This window comes from Melanotaenia boesemani, chromosome 20, assembly GCF_017639745.1.
Source record: "Melanotaenia boesemani isolate fMelBoe1 chromosome 20, fMelBoe1.pri, whole genome shotgun sequence".
Taxonomy (NCBI): domain Eukaryota; kingdom Metazoa; phylum Chordata; class Actinopteri; order Atheriniformes; family Melanotaeniidae; genus Melanotaenia; species Melanotaenia boesemani.
Window position 1 is genome coordinate 198,044 of NC_055701.1, and position 16,117 is coordinate 214,160.

Genomic DNA, 16,117 nt, shown 5'->3' on the forward strand with positions numbered 1-16,117 from the left:
TGTGATTTATGTTTTGTTCCCAACAGCTGGGCACGTTGTTGAGTGTAATGTGTTGTTTTTGTGGAAAGGGTGGTTTTCTTTTACCTCTGACTTCCGCTGCAGTAGGGAGACCACACACCGTCAGACTGAATGAGGCCTACAGATCCTGAGGTGCAGTGCTCAGCATATCAATGACTAACTCAGGGGAAAGCTGTCCTTAGCAAACTGCGGTAAACAAACTCATTTAGGACTGAGTGAAGGTCGCCGAAACAAAATATAGAAAATATATCCTAGGCCCCAGCGAGGATCGAACTCGCGACCCCTGGTTTACAAGACCAGTGCTCTAACCACTGAGCTATGGAGCCAACGTGAAAAGTTGTCTATTTCGACATATTTAAACTCTGGCTGAGTTACGCTTTTTATCGGCTAGTCCTATCCTTTAACTTTTTCGGGAACCGGGCCGAACCCTAACCCTTTTTCGTGCATTCGGACATATAGGAACTAGGGGTAAAAGCCCTCAGTTTTAGCTCCTACTCCGTGGCAGGGTCTCCGGTTCTGTAGGAACCCTCATGACGTGACTGGCAGCGACGCCTCTTGCCAAATTTCCGCATCTTGTGTCCCCGCCATATTTAAAAAACCTCGGTTGCAGCTGCGGACGACAGAAAATGGACCGACGAGGAGGTCAAAATTAGCTTCTGTCCGTCTGCACCACGGAGGATTTTCAGAGGTTTTAAAGGCTCGCAGCGGAATATAAAAAAGTTCGCCACGATCTCAGTCAGAGCACGCGGGGAAAACACGTGGAAAACTCACACACGACTACAAATAAATTAAGGACCAGACAACCGGAGCGGGACGAACCGAAAAACCAGTAAATTCGACAGCTTGGCCCACCGACCTGCCTACTCCTGCTCATCCGCAGTGAAAACATCTTCAGAGGAGTTTGAAGGTTAGTAAACAGAACAAGAAGCATTAAAGCTTCTGTATGAACCTCAGAGTTGTTATCTGGTACCACCCACATAGCTGAGCTTATCTACTTCACCTGTTTCCAACTTTTTTGTAAATAATCTGGTTCTGATCCATGTTTACTTTATCAGAGACGGAACCTGAACACCATCCTGGATCCTCCTGCTGCCTCCAGCAGCTGCATCCATCAGGTAAAGAAAACAGATTTAATGCTCATAAAAATCTCTGTTCTGGATTATTTAATTTCCTTTTGTGTATGATGACCTTGGGTGTAGAAAGGCGCCAAGAAATAAAATGTATTATTATTATTATTATTATTATTATTATTATTATTATTATTAATGGGGATAACAAAGTTAAATGTAAACCATGTGTTTATATACAGATACTTGATTAAATGGAAAAAGGGGACTGATGGAGCCACACAGAACTGATTGTAACTGGACTTAAACTTTTTTAATGTTTAATTCCAGTTTAAATGTCTGCTGTCACAACGTGTGCACTCCTGGACAATTGAGAATTTTACACTATATATTATAATGAAAAGTTGGCTTTATTACCATCCCTTCTGTTTATAACTTGTATTTTAATTCTAATATGTTTATTCATTCAGCAGCTACCAGAACCAACGTCAACCACCAGCCAGCTGCCAGGTAAAAACATCCTACTGCAGTGTACATGCATCTTGTTGAGTGTCACTATTACAATTCAACATATTTTATTATTGCTGCTGTGTGTTAAGTATCTGTCTCCACCCTGTTTTCTCCAGGAAGTAGAAAAATGGCCGACTCTCTTCTGGCTGCTGTGCAGGACCAGCTGTTAGATGCAGAAGAAGCAGAAGAAAAGCGATGCAGCTTCAACATCCTGAAAATTTTCAGGAACAGGCACGGAGGAGGCAGAAGAGCGAGATTGACGGGCCGAGGTGAAGCCAGCGGAGATCTGTGATGGAGGTCTCTGGGTGGACTGGACAGGATGGCAGGAAAAGCCATATATGACCATCATATACACACATGTAACTAGTTATCTTTGCACGGCTGTATTCACTAAAAATCAAATAAATGACTTTGTAAAGAATCAGAAGTTTTCAGTTTGTGTCCGTTAGATGTGGTTTGGCCACATCTATGAAATATTAGCTAATAAAATATTAAGTAGTTATTAACCATTAATAGCTATGAAATATTAAATAATCCATCTTTTGGTCGCTACGTTTTAAGTCTTATCCTGGGTGTAAATTATATTAGTTTATCAGCTTTTTAATATGCACCATAACACGGGACGAAGTTCATCATGTTCAACTAAGATCTGACATCAAATACTTGTGGACACAAATTACACACCTGTAAACATTTCACCACCTTCCTACATTTTTACCTTCATATACTAATAATTCTGTGTGACTGGATCTCCTCATAATTCAAAACCATGAGTCCGTCAACAGCAACCCTCCAGTGACGGATTCCTCCACCTTCTACTGATGGTTCCATGAAGCACACAAAGCTTAAAGCAGCTGATGAGATCTTTGTTCTGAACACATGATGCATTTTCTCTTTAAACATGTACATCATGTATACATGTATGTTCTGTCTGTCCAACTTCCACCACATGATGCTTCTTATGAAGAGGTGTGTAGAGATTAGGTGGAAGGCAGGAGGTAAAACATCCAGGCTGTTCTCCATCTCCTTCAGTATCTGCAGCAGGTGGTTGTGTCCATCCTCTCCAGTGCAGCTTCAGATGTATTCAAATGTTTCTCTGGACAAACAGAAATTCTCTACCCGATGCTTATTGGTAAAACTGGGAACAACCTCTTCCCACCATCACCAGCTTTGCTCCAGACCAGCCGGACGGTGAGGAGTTCAATGAGCTGCAGCAACGTCTGAAACGCAGAACACGAGTTACAATAAACCCGCCGTCTGAAATATTTACTCATTATAATCTGTTCAGCGCAGACAGTAGAAACCGTCTGACATGTTTACTCGTATGACACGTGTACAATCGCTGCATGTTTAATAAGTTAAACTTACACGTGGTCTCCTTTGTCTGCAGCGTATCTCCTGCCGCTGGATTCTTCATCTCCTGACTTTCAGGAGCCTTCCAGCCTCGACGTGAGACGCCGGATTTTATGGTCCATCAGTAACTTCTCCATCAAGCAGAGCATGAACACGGCGATCGCTTCCTCCTCGCTTGGTGGCGTCTTTTTTCGCGGGTTTATTTAGTTGTTGTGTGGCACTAAAGTCACGCATCACTGTCACAGACGGTTGCGTCACATCGGTCCCACTACCGCCCCCAACTCATGTACGAATGCAGCATGAAACAGTTCCCCTGGGGAGGCAGTTCATGGAACTAGGACAGTTCTTAGAACCTCTCTATCCGAATGTGCCTATTCTCAGTCATCACTGCTACACAGTTTTGGCCTGATAAAGCCGCAGGAATTTAGCTAACGTTAGCTAATGTTCGCTAGTGCTATTAGCTCTTTAATCATGCTGCCATGATGTTTTATGTCAGATTTTTGGACAATGCTCATATTTCAACATTAAACTTTTTGTTTTCATTCAAGAAGAAAAACAACCAAGAACAGGAAGGACTTATTTATTCAGCTGGTCCAAACACAACAATTTAACATGTGTTAAATAAGATTAAACATTCAGTCACAGCATGAAAAACAAAGATCTAAACAACACGCCGACTTTCCCGCAGGTTGGACATCAGCGTGGTGACATCACGTGTCGGTTTACTTAGACGCCATATTGTTTTCCTGTTTACTATATTAAATCTGATATTTGTCCATTTTTAAGCATCATAATGAAATATTAAACAAACCTGTTCACATTAAAAATGATACATTCTGAATTAGTTCCAAACTAAAACATCTTTATTATTAACACAGTGACTTAAAATCACTGCACATAACACATTAGCACAGCTTCGTGTATACTGGTGAATTATAGTTTTATGTTCTTAGTTGGCCTTTCATTCAGCGATTCATTTAAAAACTCCCTTTAAGATTCAACTTCCAACGCTTTTCTTTCTCCACCTCTTCCCTCGCTGTTTTTAGCCAAACAAAAGCTAATCAAACCAACAATGCCTTTAAACAGAAAATGGGAGAATGCTCCTTCCATCCCAGCATGGAATTCCTCTTTAATCATATAAGTTCTGGAATATTTTGATTTTCTCACACATTCCTGCTTCAGTATTGTAACGTTAAACTGACTTCATTATAAGTCAACAGATTTTAGTCCACGATAATCAACCACAGGTTCTTGTAGTCAGCTTTTAGGCTTCCACAACCAGTTCAGAGTTGCCGCAGATCACTCCAGCATCTTCATAGTGGGCACAGTTATGTGTCCCCACACCAGCATGTGTGCAGTCCAGGAGGGTGGCCTCGGTCCCTTCACACTGAACATCATCCAGAAGAATCCGCAGGTCCTTCCCCTCACCAAACTCAGAATTCCTGGCAGCCTTCAGAGCGTTTGGGAAGCCTAGCTGCCGACAAACCACCTGAGCATTCTCAGTGGTCCATAAGTCATCACAGATGGTTCCCCACTCCCTATTAATGTAGATCTCCACCCGTCCACGGTCACTACTTCCATGTTGGTCCCCAACCAGCCTGACGGCTCCATTCAGGACCTCCGGAGCGCCGTCTGTCCTGTGCTTGCCCTTCCTGCGCCGGCCTTTGCGCCTGGAACTCCTGGCTGGTTTGGTGGTGGTTGTGCTTGGTGCAGGTGTGGTCAGCGTTGGCTCGATCTTATCAAAAAGATCAATGAGCTCTTGGAGCCAGTCATGTGACTGTGTGGGCTGTGGCTCAGGCTTGTTCTTGCTTGGGGGCTCCACACCAATCAAAGCTGGTGAAAGAACGATGACACAAAGCACACAAACATGAGCAGAACTGCGGCTGAGGCAGATTTAACAGCTTTCACTGAGATTCAGGCTTTATAGGTGGACTCACATTCTTGGGGAACAAACTTGATGAGATTACTTTTTACTCTGACAGGAAGTGGGTCGTAGGAACAGTGCCGTGGAGGAGCACGTCTGAAAAACAGTGGAAATCAAAGGAAATGTTTTGTAGGTGGTGTTTGAAAACAGGCGATGGACGCCTACTTGTCTTAAAAATAAGCAGCACCTCAAGTTTTCTCCTCATGTTTGAGGCCCAGTTCTTCCCCTCAGAAGAACTCACACCTCTGTTTTGTAGGAATAAAACTCCACTTTTCTTTGGATGAAGGGGTAGTTGTCATCTACTGCTATCATTCTATACATCTGGTCTAAAAAGTACAGGACTGAAAGGCTTTACTAGTTTGTGTTGGCTGGGAAGCTGATCAGCTCGGCCAAGCTGCTGCTCGGAGGAAAGCAGCAGGAGCCAGGGGTCGATGGGAGGCTGAACCACAATCTCAAGCAGGCGGCGAAGCTGCACTTCCTTCTAAAAATAGAGCTGAGAAAGCCACAATCTGATCTGATGCAGGTCCCACAGGGACACGCATGTGCTGAGGGACACGCACGTCCTCCATCGTCCTGACACATGGCTCACCTGGACGGATCCACCACTTTGTAAACGACTCCAGACGGGGACATTGCGCTCGGTATCCCAGTGGACATGAAGTACAGCTCACCTGCAGAAAAACAAACGAAACACAGTGAAAGCGAGAACCCTGTAGACGAAGGCTGGCTGGAGGCAGAGCCGTTACCAGATTCATCCTCAGCAAACGAGATGATGTACTGGTGGTAGTTGTTGATGAGTCCAGGGAAGGCACAGGTCAGACCCATCCCCATACAGATCTCATTATACTTCCACTGCCCCGCGCCGCCGTCCTCTTTCAGGGTCATCAAACGGCTGCACAAGACAGAAACTTCATTTTCTGCTGCTCACAAACTCACCACAACATTTCCTGTGATAGTAGGACAAAGTCACCAGAGTCCCACCTCAAATTTCCTTTTCTTCCTATTTCTGATGAAATCATTTAAAGAGAGAGAAATCCCGAATATCAGAGTTGTGGAAGGATTCATGAACACGAGTTGGTACAAATACACCCAGAAAGCTGAAGTCGTGACCTGAACCGTTCTGCTGGACACCTGATGACGTGTTTTCAGGAAGACTAAATAAGTCCTGGAGCTCTTCATCACCAGAGACCTGGACCAGGAAGCAGGACTAACATACCCAGATCTCTCTGTTACCAGGGTTACCCAGACATTCAGGATCCGGATCAGCGGTGGTTTTCACAGGGTTTTCTATCTGGATCAGAGCATGCTTACATAAAAGGGGCGGAGTAAGCAGCTGACCAATCAAAGACACGGAGAAGCGCTGCAGAGCAGCTACGTCACCGTCACATCATCCAGGCCACAAGCAACACAGTTGCCATAGCAACAGCCAGGAAGGAACGGCTCTGTTAAAGTGTAAACTGGTGAGATTCTAGGATATTAGCTGATGGGAAGATATAAACGGACATGACTGATTATTATGGCTCAGACGTTTGGGGCGGAGCTTCCTCAGTTCCTTCCTTCATAGTCTCCATCCAGGTCTTTAGAAGCTCCGCCCCCGTGTGAGCGTTTGTGTTGAAATATTAATTCCTCACCATGACGGTAGGTGTACTTCCATAAATTCCTGGTTCTGCAGTTTTATTATTAGCTCATTATCTCAGACCAACCCTGGTGGAGCTAAACGGGAACCAGAACCAGGACAGAACATCCTTCACAGCTCTCAGAGACCAGGCTTCATTTCTCTATCTGTCCCTAAACTCCTCCTCCATCACCACCCTGGATAGGCTGGTCTAGGAATGGGCGGGGCATTTTCCAAGAGATCTGATTGGTCAGGAGGTGGAGCTTTTATACTCGGTCTCTGATCCAGAATGTAACCTGCTCCAGAGCAGGTTCAGAGTAGGTTACCACGGTGATTTACCTGGTAAGAAGTGAACCAGCGTCGTAGAACAGAAGTTACCTGGATAAGAGAAAATCCAGCTTCCTGGTTCAGGGTTCTGGTTTTGTCAATGTTAGAATGTGGAAGTGTTGGGAGAAGGAATGGGAACGCTCCAGAGTGGAAAAATCTGGAACATTGCAGGTCTAAGATATCAAACGGATGAAATGAAGCTGATGAAATGTTCAGGATTCGATGTGTGATGTTATATTTGGGATTCTCTTCTCTGAAGTAAAGCAAACTGTTTGTTTCAGAGATGAACATGAACATGAAGGTCTGAAGGAGGAAAGTTTTCCCAGGAAACCTCAACGTGGAATTTAACTTGTCCAAACTCGATCCCAGACGTCGTGTTGATGCGGGTAAACAACGTAGGCTTCAAACATTTACCTCCAGCTTACGTCAGACTCTTTCCATTCCATCGGGTTTAATCAGAGTCTGATGTTCAGGTTCAACCTACCCACTCATGAAGTCTCCAAATATGTACATGCCGTTGAGGTTGGGGTACTCGCAGCCACGGTAGACGTAGCCGCCCGTCACAGACTTCCCCATCTTGTGAGGATACGCGTAAATAGGCAGCACATCATCTGTGGATGAAACATCCTTATTGGTGATTCTCTGACATAAAGTCTATGTTTAAAATCTAAAATAAGCAGAATCCCATCAGGTCAGATTTTATCCCCAGTATCAGATCACTAACATCTGAAACATTTCACCATGAGCTGATAGTGAATCTGATGCAGCTACCATCTGGAAAAAAGCTGGAACAGGAGCAACAAAAGGCTGGAAAAGTACCTGGTACAAACCAGAAACACCCGGAGGAGCATTAGACAACTAACCAGGTTACCTGGCAACAGGTCAGTAACATGACTGGTATAAAAGGAGAATTTCAGAGAGGCAGAGTCTCTCAGATGGAAAGATGGACAGAGCTTCACCAAAATGAGAAAAACTGGATCTAAAAATGTAGAACACTTTCAGAAAAATGTTCCTCAGACTTTGATCCTCCATTTACAGTGTAGAATATCATCAGAAGATTCAGAGAATTAGAAGGAATCTCTGTGCACCACAACATCTGCTCCCATCCTGACAACGTCTCTTTCAGGGAAGGCCTTGCAGATTTCAGCAAGACGATGCTGAACCACATCCTGCATCCATCACAGCAGCATGGCTTCACAGGAGAAGAGTCCGGCTGCTGAACTGGCCTGCCTGCAGTCCAGACCTTTCACCAATACACAACATCTGGAGCATCATGGAAGCAGAAATCCAGCATCCAAAGTCCAGGACTGTAGAGCAGCTAGAATCCTGCATCAGACCAGAATGGAACAACATTCCTCTCCTAAAACTCCAGCAACTGGTCTCCTCACTTCCCAGACGTTTCCAGACATGTTAGACGAAGAAGAGATGCTACACCATGCTGAACATCACCCTGGAACTACTTTTGACACCGTGCTGAACATCACCCTGGAACTACTTTTTACACCGTGCCGAATATCACCCTGGAACTACTTTTTACACCGTGCTGAACATCACCCTGGAACTACTTTTTCCAGACATGTTGCTGCATCAGATTTACTATCTTCTCATATTTTCCATCACATGGTGAAATGTTTCCATGTCATCCTCTGAGATGTTGTTGATCTTCTACTGGGGATAAAAGATGGAGGAAGAGAATCTGCTCTTGTGTTTTTTTTTTTAGATAAATGAATAAATGTGATAGGTCAGTGGTCGGCAACTGATGGTCCGCAGGCCAAAACTGGCCCACCAGATTATTGACCCCCCCCCCAAAAAAAAAAACAATTGCAAGAGTCATGTGTCAAAGAGAATAAATAATATTTGTCATTATGCAAAAAGAAATCTGCCTGAAAAATTCCAGTTTGTGAAAGTTCATAATGAATCTGCAAGTAAAAACTTTGTATGTGTGGAAAATAATGGAAGACCTTTAGAAAACATCCTAACCGAACCTAGCCTAACCAAACGTAGCCTAACTTAACCTAACATAATGAAACCTAACCCTAACCTAACCTAGCCTAGCCTAACCAAGTGTAGCCTAGCCTAACTTAATGTAGCCTAACCTAACCTAGCCTAGCCTAACCAAGTGTAGCCTAGCCTAACTTAATGTAGCCTAACCTAACCTAGCCTAACGAAACCTAACCCTAACTTTGCCTAACCTAACCTAGCCTAGCCTAACCAAGTGCAGCCTACCCTAACTTAATGTAGCCTAGCCTAACATAATATATAATATATATATATATATATATATATATATATATATATCTTGGTCCACCATTCAGTTGGTGAGAATAAATCGGCCCCAGGCTGTATGTAGTTGCCGACCCCTGTGGAAGTTGGTGTGTACCCAGTGAGCTGTTGGTGCACAGCTTCTTATCGTAGCAAGAGAAACCCTCTTTAGCCCTCCAACCATAGTTCTGGCCTTTCTCAATGATATCAATCTCCTCAAACTTATTCTGGCCCACATCTCCACAGAAGATTCGTCCCTTTCCCTCTTTGGTCCGCAGGTCACCGCGGTCCACCGAGCACCTCCACATGTTGCGGACGCCGTAAGCGTAAACCTCCGGTCGTGCTCTGCCATCGTTCAGGAAGGGGTTATCTGGAGGGATTCGGTACAACGGGCCTCTCTGGTTATTGTCCACATCAATACGAAGAACTTTCCCCAGAAGAGCTGACCTGGAACAACATGTGTTACACACCATTCTCAGATTCTCTTCACTAACTCACCATCAGCCACATTCTTACTTGTTCTGGGCGTTTCCGTATTTCCCAAACGGGTCTCCTGCCATTCCACCATCCCCTGTGAAGATGTACAGGTAGCCATCATCTCCAAACAGCAGCTGCCCCCCATTATGGTTGGAAGCTGGTTCATCGATCTCCAGGATAACTCTGCAGTGAAAATGTGGCACAAAGTTATAAGCATGGAGACCACTGGCTGACCGGGAACCACAGCCCGGACCTACCGCTCAGACGTGTGATCCACCACATTCATGTCGCTGGCCGACACCTTGAACTCACTGATCCGTATCCTCTCGTCAAAGCCAACCTCCACGGAGTAGTACACGTACAGCTTCCTGTTGTACTTGTATTTGGGGTGAAAGGTGATTCCCAGAAAGCCTCGTTCGTCGCCCTCCCAGGACGACGTCAGCACTGCCTTGGTTATGTTCAGAAACGGCTTCTCCAGCTTGGACCGGTCGGGAAGGAACGTCCACACCAACCCCACCTGTTCTGCCACGAAGAACCGATGCGTGCCGTCGTTGGCGTGGACCATGGCGAGCGGGTTGCGCAACCCGTTGGCCACTTCCTCCAGACAGAGGTTCAGACAGCCGTCCACGTCCCTCTGGACACGACCCAGGTTCTTGGTGAGCTTCTGGTTGCTGAGCAGGTGGGGGTAGCAGTAGTCTGCATCGTCCAGCTCCAGGAGCCGGCAGAGACTCGTTCGGTTGTCTTTGACTTTGATCAGACGGGGGTCATCGGACAGAGCTGGGACCAGGAAGGGACACCTGGTCCAGATCTGGGAGCAGTAGTTCGGACAGAGGCCTGGGATGGTTCTGACCGGGGTGCTTGGGTCTTCGGCATCAAAAAGGTGAGCTGCGTATGGAGAGCACTCCTGAGATCAGACAGATGGATGAAGATGAGGAAGATGAGTTAAAGCACTGCTCAGAGAAGAGGGGATTCTGATCTCATGATCAATTTTGTGATCTACGCGCTCCGTCTGAACTGGGTAAAAAGGTTTTTGTTCATTCTGCAGCTTCTGCTTGGAACCAGACCAGAAACTAGGAGCGCTTTTAAATCCAAAGACATGCTTGTTTTTATTATCTCTGTGTCTGAACTGGGTGACTCATGGGACGGGGTTTTGGTATCTGCTGCTGCCGATCTGGGACCAGGTTGTTAAACCACTAAACTTGGAATCCTTCAGGATAAAATGGCTCCTAACTCGTGGGTTGAACCAGGGAAAACTTAGCATAGAACCGGTTTAAACTGGATCTTTAGGCTCTTTGTTACCAGCAGTGTCATAAAGTGACTGAACCGCATCATTTCTGATGAAACCAGAGATCTTCTCTGTAAAAAATAAGCTGGTTAACAGGAACATCTTTGATGATGCTAACACATTAGCACACATAAACTCTTATTAAGAACAAACTAATAAAGTAAACTACTTTACTCCAACCACACCAAGACCTGGACCCCCTCCAGCCAGTCTGGTTCCTGCAGTCAGGAAGGGGTCTGGACTCTGACTGGACCACATCGAGACCTGGTCCCCCTCCAGCCAGTCTGGTTCCTGCAGTCAGGTTGAGGTCTGGACTCTGACTGGACCACATCGAGACCTGGTCCCCCTCCAGCCGGTCTGGTTCCTGCAGTCAGGATGAGGTCTGGACTCTGACTGGACCACACTTAGACCTGGTCCCCCTCCAGCCGGTCTGGCTCCTGCAGTCAGGATGAGAGACTCCAGATAGTCTGGAAGTGACCTGGGAACCCTCCCAGACTGATGCTTGTCTCTCTGAGGTCTTTCCTCCGTGGTATCGTGGTAACTCACCTGGATGAGTTACCATAGTGGTCTGTGACCACTAGACCACCACTGATGAGGACCAGTGGATCAGTGTATTGATCTGCATCTCCTGATCCTGGCCTTCAGATGGACTGGTTTCTGTTCAGACTCAGGATCTGATCACTTATTGATTATAACACTTTTAATCAGACTTTTTCTTCAGACTTCAGATGACTGATTTTATCAGTGTTTCTCAGTCCTGGTCCTCAGGACCCGCCGCCTTGCAGGTCTTAGATGTGTTCCCGTCCAACACACCTGATTTAGATTAATGAACTTCCTCATCAACTGCGTTGCAGCCTATTAACGAGCCATTCGTTTCATTCCGGTGTGTTAAAGTAGACTTACCTGTAAAGCCTGCAGGGCTGGCGGTGGGGGGGTCTGAGGACCTGGACTGAGAAACACTGGATTATAGAAAAGTGAACTTTCAAACTTTCAGGAGATTCAGTCTCTCTTTTCTCTCTGATTAAAACGGTCTTTTATTCCACTACAAACCCCGCGTTGTTCCACCTGGCTCTAGTTATGCAACACTGTGTTTGCGCAGCTTCTTGGCGCACGATGAAGGCTACAAAGCGCGCGCCAGCGACCTTTGTCCGTGCGTGCCTACCTGGCAGAGCAGCTCCAGCAGGTACCCCGCGCAGCTGGCATATTCTGTGGGATCGTAACGTGCAGTAATCTGGTAAAATCTGGCCATCAGCTCCTGATCTCGCGCATAGTCGCAGCAGCCAAACTCTTTGTACATGGTGCAGAACTGCAGCTCCCTCAGCGGCCGGAACGGAGGCTTGAAGTCCAAACACTGCGGGTGAAGCTCTCCAGGTACCAAACACAGCGACAAAACGCACAGAAAGCCCGCGGACCACGCGCATGGCCGACATCGGGACCTACCATCAATCCGCTGCATGACGGCGCGCGCTGGGAAATGTTGAAGCAAAGCTGCGCAGAGACTTCCTGTGCGGACTTCGCTCCCGGTTTGCGCCGTCCTCTGCGTTATTTGGCACTCCGACGTGCTGACGCGCGTGTCCTCCGTCAACCTGTAGCGCAGGCTCAGACCAGCTGCTGTGCGCATGCACGTGCAGGTTTAGAGCTGTTACCATCCTCAGATGAACTGCTGTCTGAGAAATGTGTTGAGTCGGAGCCCGCAGTGCATTGTGGGTCTTGTGTTGTTGTTGTCAGTCGGCAACGTGATGAGAGAAGACTTCTGGAAGCTGCGTCCTCCCAGCAGATGGCGGCCTCACCCAGAGAAAACCCAACTCAGGACAGAATCCATCATCCAGACCTGAGGACCTTTCTACTGGACATCTAACAGAACCAGAGATGCCCTGCTCAGACCAACCAACCAAAGACATCCAGACTGGGACCTGGTCAAACCCAGCATTCCCACCGGTGTTTGTGAAGGAAACCTCCCTGAGAAGATTAGCCATGATGATGGCAGCAGCATCCTGTGGGCTCATTTTCCTCTGAAATGAGCTGGAAGTTGGGAAAAATGCCGGAGATCAGGAGACTTGAGTAAAGTCCTGATCCAGCCTGATCCTGTAGAACATGTTCACCATCGGATCTGATGAGGAAACCTCCCCAAAAGCTGAGTTGGTTCGGTTTTTACACACACATATAATATTATACTTGATTAAAGAAATGGCATAACAATATTTGCCTCAATAAGCAAGATTACTTCATTGAAAAATATTTCAGTGGACAATGAATCAAGACAGACATCAGAATTATAAAGTCCAGCCCTAATGTCTGGAAAATGCATTTCATTATATTTCAGTTCAACACAAACAGAATTAACCACAGTGAACAGATTTTTTTACTTGTCCAGCATAACTGCTGTGTTGTAATTTCCTCTGCCAAGAGGAACCTTCTGGATAGAGGCTCACCGTCCAACCTTATCTTCTTCTTATTATTATATAATGTTCCTGCCAATTTTACTCATAGCTGCTGGACCAGACCGGAGCAACAAGAGAAGGAAGGAGGACAGAGGAGAGAAGAGAAAACAGAGAACAGGAGAAAAACAACCAGTGTCTTCAACTCAGAAACGAAAAAACAAAAGTTGCCTTAAAACCGTGAGTAAACTCAACTTTCAGATTAGACGGTTTCAACTGAAACAGGCAAGTCTGTGTTCTGTTAACTTCATGCTTTAATTTAGAACTGCTGTCGGGGCGGCTAGAGAGCGGCGAACATCCAACAGTTCTCAGCACAGGATTGATTGACAGTAATTCTAGCTAGCTGCTAGGCGGTGCTAGTTGTTGCTAGGCGGTGCTAGTTGCTGCTAGGCGATGCCAGTTGGTGCACGAGCATTAATGACGGAGTCTGAAGGTGCTAAACAGATACAGTAGAAAATGAACAAATGTTTCACCTTGTTAAGCTATAAGAAATATTTTGGGGGCACAGATCTGAAAGTGTGAAAAAGAAGGGCAAATGAAAGAGATTTTGGCAGCGGACACATGCCAGTACATATCGCTCACTGAAACTTTGAAGTTCATATTCCAGCATGATGAAATGCAGGCCCTCTTTCTCCAGAAGGAGCCATGACAACAAAATGCGGGACTATTGTGATGGAGCTCTTTTCTTGTCTAGTCCATTCTTTTTTGATGTACCCAAAAGCTTTGGAAAACTCTACTCCGATGATCTTCTAACAACAAATCCTTTGGGGTCCAAGACAAAAATACACCAGCTGGGAGCTTTGTATTTTACCTTGAAGACTTCACCACCGGATTGTAATCACTTGCAAACATTCACCTGAGTCTGTTCAGGTCGGAGAGGATGAGGAGAGGGTGGACTTGAGGCTTGAGGTTAACCTTTGAAACTGGCCTTTCTGTGTCTGATGGCCAGGCCTGCAGACCCGGTTCCATGCTGCCACTGACGACCGACCACAGAGAAGAACCCAGATTTGGTGAAGTTGTTGACACCTAGTCACGGGCAGGTAATGAGTCAGTTCTCCTGTTTGTAAGGATTATAGAAGTCAAGCATTTTATGCCTATGCAGTACAAAGAACAAAAGACTGCGAACTGGAACAGCTGGGTTTGAACCAGCCTTGGCCCCGGCGAGCAGTACATGAACGGTTCGGATATTTTTGGGTTTTTTGTTCATTGTAAATATTTTTTGTCTTTTCTGTGCAACAATATTCCAAACCTGTTTAATATAGAGATATATGATAGAAATAATTTAGATTAATTTACATTTAGCTATTTTCTCAGTTTTGTATCTCCATTGTTGTATCATTTAAACAAGTTGAGAATATTCAAGTTAAACTGTTTATATTGCATTACCATTTACCGAAATCTCCCCACTGAGGGACAAATAAAGGCTCTTATCTTATATGGATATTGGGAATTTACAGTAAATGCGAGTAAAGCAGTCATTAATCAGCAGCGAGAAAGACGACCGATGTTGAGTTGCAGGAATCTTCACATGAACTTTGTGTTTTTAATCATCTGTTGTGGTTCATGTAAAATTAGTATGTTAGAAATGTTGGCTGCAGTCTGCAACATGTGTTGATGGAGGCTTCTGTACAATGTTTTTATATTCATCTTTTTGTTAAACACATGAAATGTTAATAATAAATTTACAGTAACAAACATACATTTGCTCTGCTTCCCTTATCTGGAAATTTAAATGTCATTTTTATACATCTCTGTGTAAAAAAAAAAAAAAAAAACCCACTTCTGTTTCCTCAACTGACACAAAAGATGTGTTTAAAGACTAGACATGTTAAAACTGAACACGTGTTATTTCTAACACGTCAGTTGTACGAGTGCAGGAGCAGCACTTCTTGAGTTCGCTGCTGTCCATCCACCGTGGAGCTGTGTGAGGAGAAGAACCGCCATGAATGCCTCGGCACCGAGCCTCAGACACTGCTTCCAGTCTGGAGTCGCTGTGTTGACCCTATTGGCCTTCTAGACCCAGACTGAACTCACTCTGGTTTTGTAGTTTCTCCAAACGCAGCGAAGCAGTCAAACTGGAGTGTGCAGCTGTAATTGGCCACACATCAACTGAGCCTGGAGCTTCTTCACAATAGATATCAGCGCCCAGTTCAGCCACGTTTTCCATTATTATCAGTTTATTGGTGCATTTATTTGCTTTCTGAGTTGTAATTGATGACTAAACCTAAAATGCCCATTTGTTTTGTAGATAACCAGCGGCAGCAGCTGGATAAGGGCGCCGGCAGGCAAACCGCCAACGTGTACTAACACATAGACAATTACTGAGGTCCAGAGAAACCTGGCTGAGGGCAATACTGCAAGATCCCAGCATCCTTTAAAACACTGGGAACACAAGCGGCGCACTCAGTGCCGTGTGAACTGGTGTTCTCTAAACCTGGAGAACTTGCATCAAAACGTCATTGCCTGAATGTCAAGATGTTGGAAAACTTGTTTTCTTTAATAATAATTTATTTAAAAAAAAAAAACCTCTCTACAAGTACATAAGCTACATCACATTCACACTTTATCACATTTTTTCAAATCAAATCAAATTTTATTTATACAGCCCTTTTCATGCACAAAGCAACGCAAAGTGCTGTGCATGATAAAAACACAATTTAAAACCTTCACAAATTAAAGAATAGGACAAAAAATAAATAGGCAAAATCGCACACAAACTTACACACATACGAACAAAGCGCATGTGCACGCCCCCCACCTGCCCATCCCCTATTCTGTACCAGCATGAACTCCCATCACTAAAAACGGTCTCTACAAAATTAAATAATTAAATAAAAACAT

The 16,117-nt window shown here is 45.1% G+C and overlaps 1 protein-coding gene, 1 long non-coding RNA gene and 1 other non-coding gene across 5 annotated transcripts; all 3 read right to left on the reverse strand.

Annotated features, from left to right (window-relative positions):
* Positions 1-271: 271 nt before the first annotated feature.
* trnat-ugu lies at positions 272-344 on the reverse strand. The gene has a single exon. It is a non-coding gene; the product is annotated as a tRNA-Thr (tRNA).
* Positions 345-3,512: 3,168 nt separating this feature from the next.
* hhipl1 (HHIP-like 1) lies at positions 3,513-12,502 on the reverse strand. 3 transcript variants are annotated; one of them, XM_041972302.1, is made up of 9 exons: positions 12,001-12,501; positions 9,811-10,457; positions 9,593-9,736; positions 9,195-9,523; positions 7,299-7,425; positions 5,619-5,764; positions 5,462-5,543; positions 4,886-4,968; positions 3,513-4,781 (listed from the first exon to the last, which is right to left on the reverse strand). In XM_041972302.1, the coding sequence occupies exons 1-9, from the start codon at positions 12,457-12,459 to the stop codon at positions 4,213-4,215; spliced, it is 2,586 nt and encodes an 861-aa protein (XP_041828236.1). In that variant the 5' UTR covers positions 12,460-12,501; the 3' UTR covers positions 3,513-4,212. The 3 variants fall into 3 exon arrangements, with proteins under 3 accessions (XP_041828236.1, XP_041828235.1, XP_041828237.1); XM_041972301.1 differs by having other exon boundaries at positions 5,462-5,764; positions 12,001-12,502; XM_041972303.1 differs by having other exon boundaries at positions 5,462-5,764; positions 12,279-12,397.
* LOC121631440 lies at positions 10,735-11,609 on the reverse strand. The gene is made up of 2 exons (XR_006008742.1): positions 11,385-11,609; positions 10,735-11,202 (listed from the first exon to the last, which is right to left on the reverse strand). It is a non-coding gene; the product is annotated as an uncharacterized LOC121631440 (long non-coding RNA).
* Positions 12,503-16,117: the final 3,615 nt, after the last annotated feature.

What these genes read in the sequence shown, in the direction of transcription:
- hhipl1 (XM_041972301.1), bottom strand. Translation starts at nt 12,459, where the DNA reads ATGCGCACAGCAGCTGGTCTGAGCCTGCGCTACAGGTTGACGGAGGAC. An exon ending in TGCTGGAGCTGCTCTGCCAG is followed by an intron (nt 10,458 to 12,000) that starts GTAGGCACGCAC and finishes GTCTGATCTCAG; the next exon opens with GAGTGCTCTCCATACGCAGC. An exon ending in CAAGTTTGTTCCCCAAGAAT is followed by an intron (nt 4,782 to 4,885) that starts GTGAGTCCACCT and finishes TTCTTTCACCAG; the next exon opens with CTTTGATTGGTGTGGAGCCC.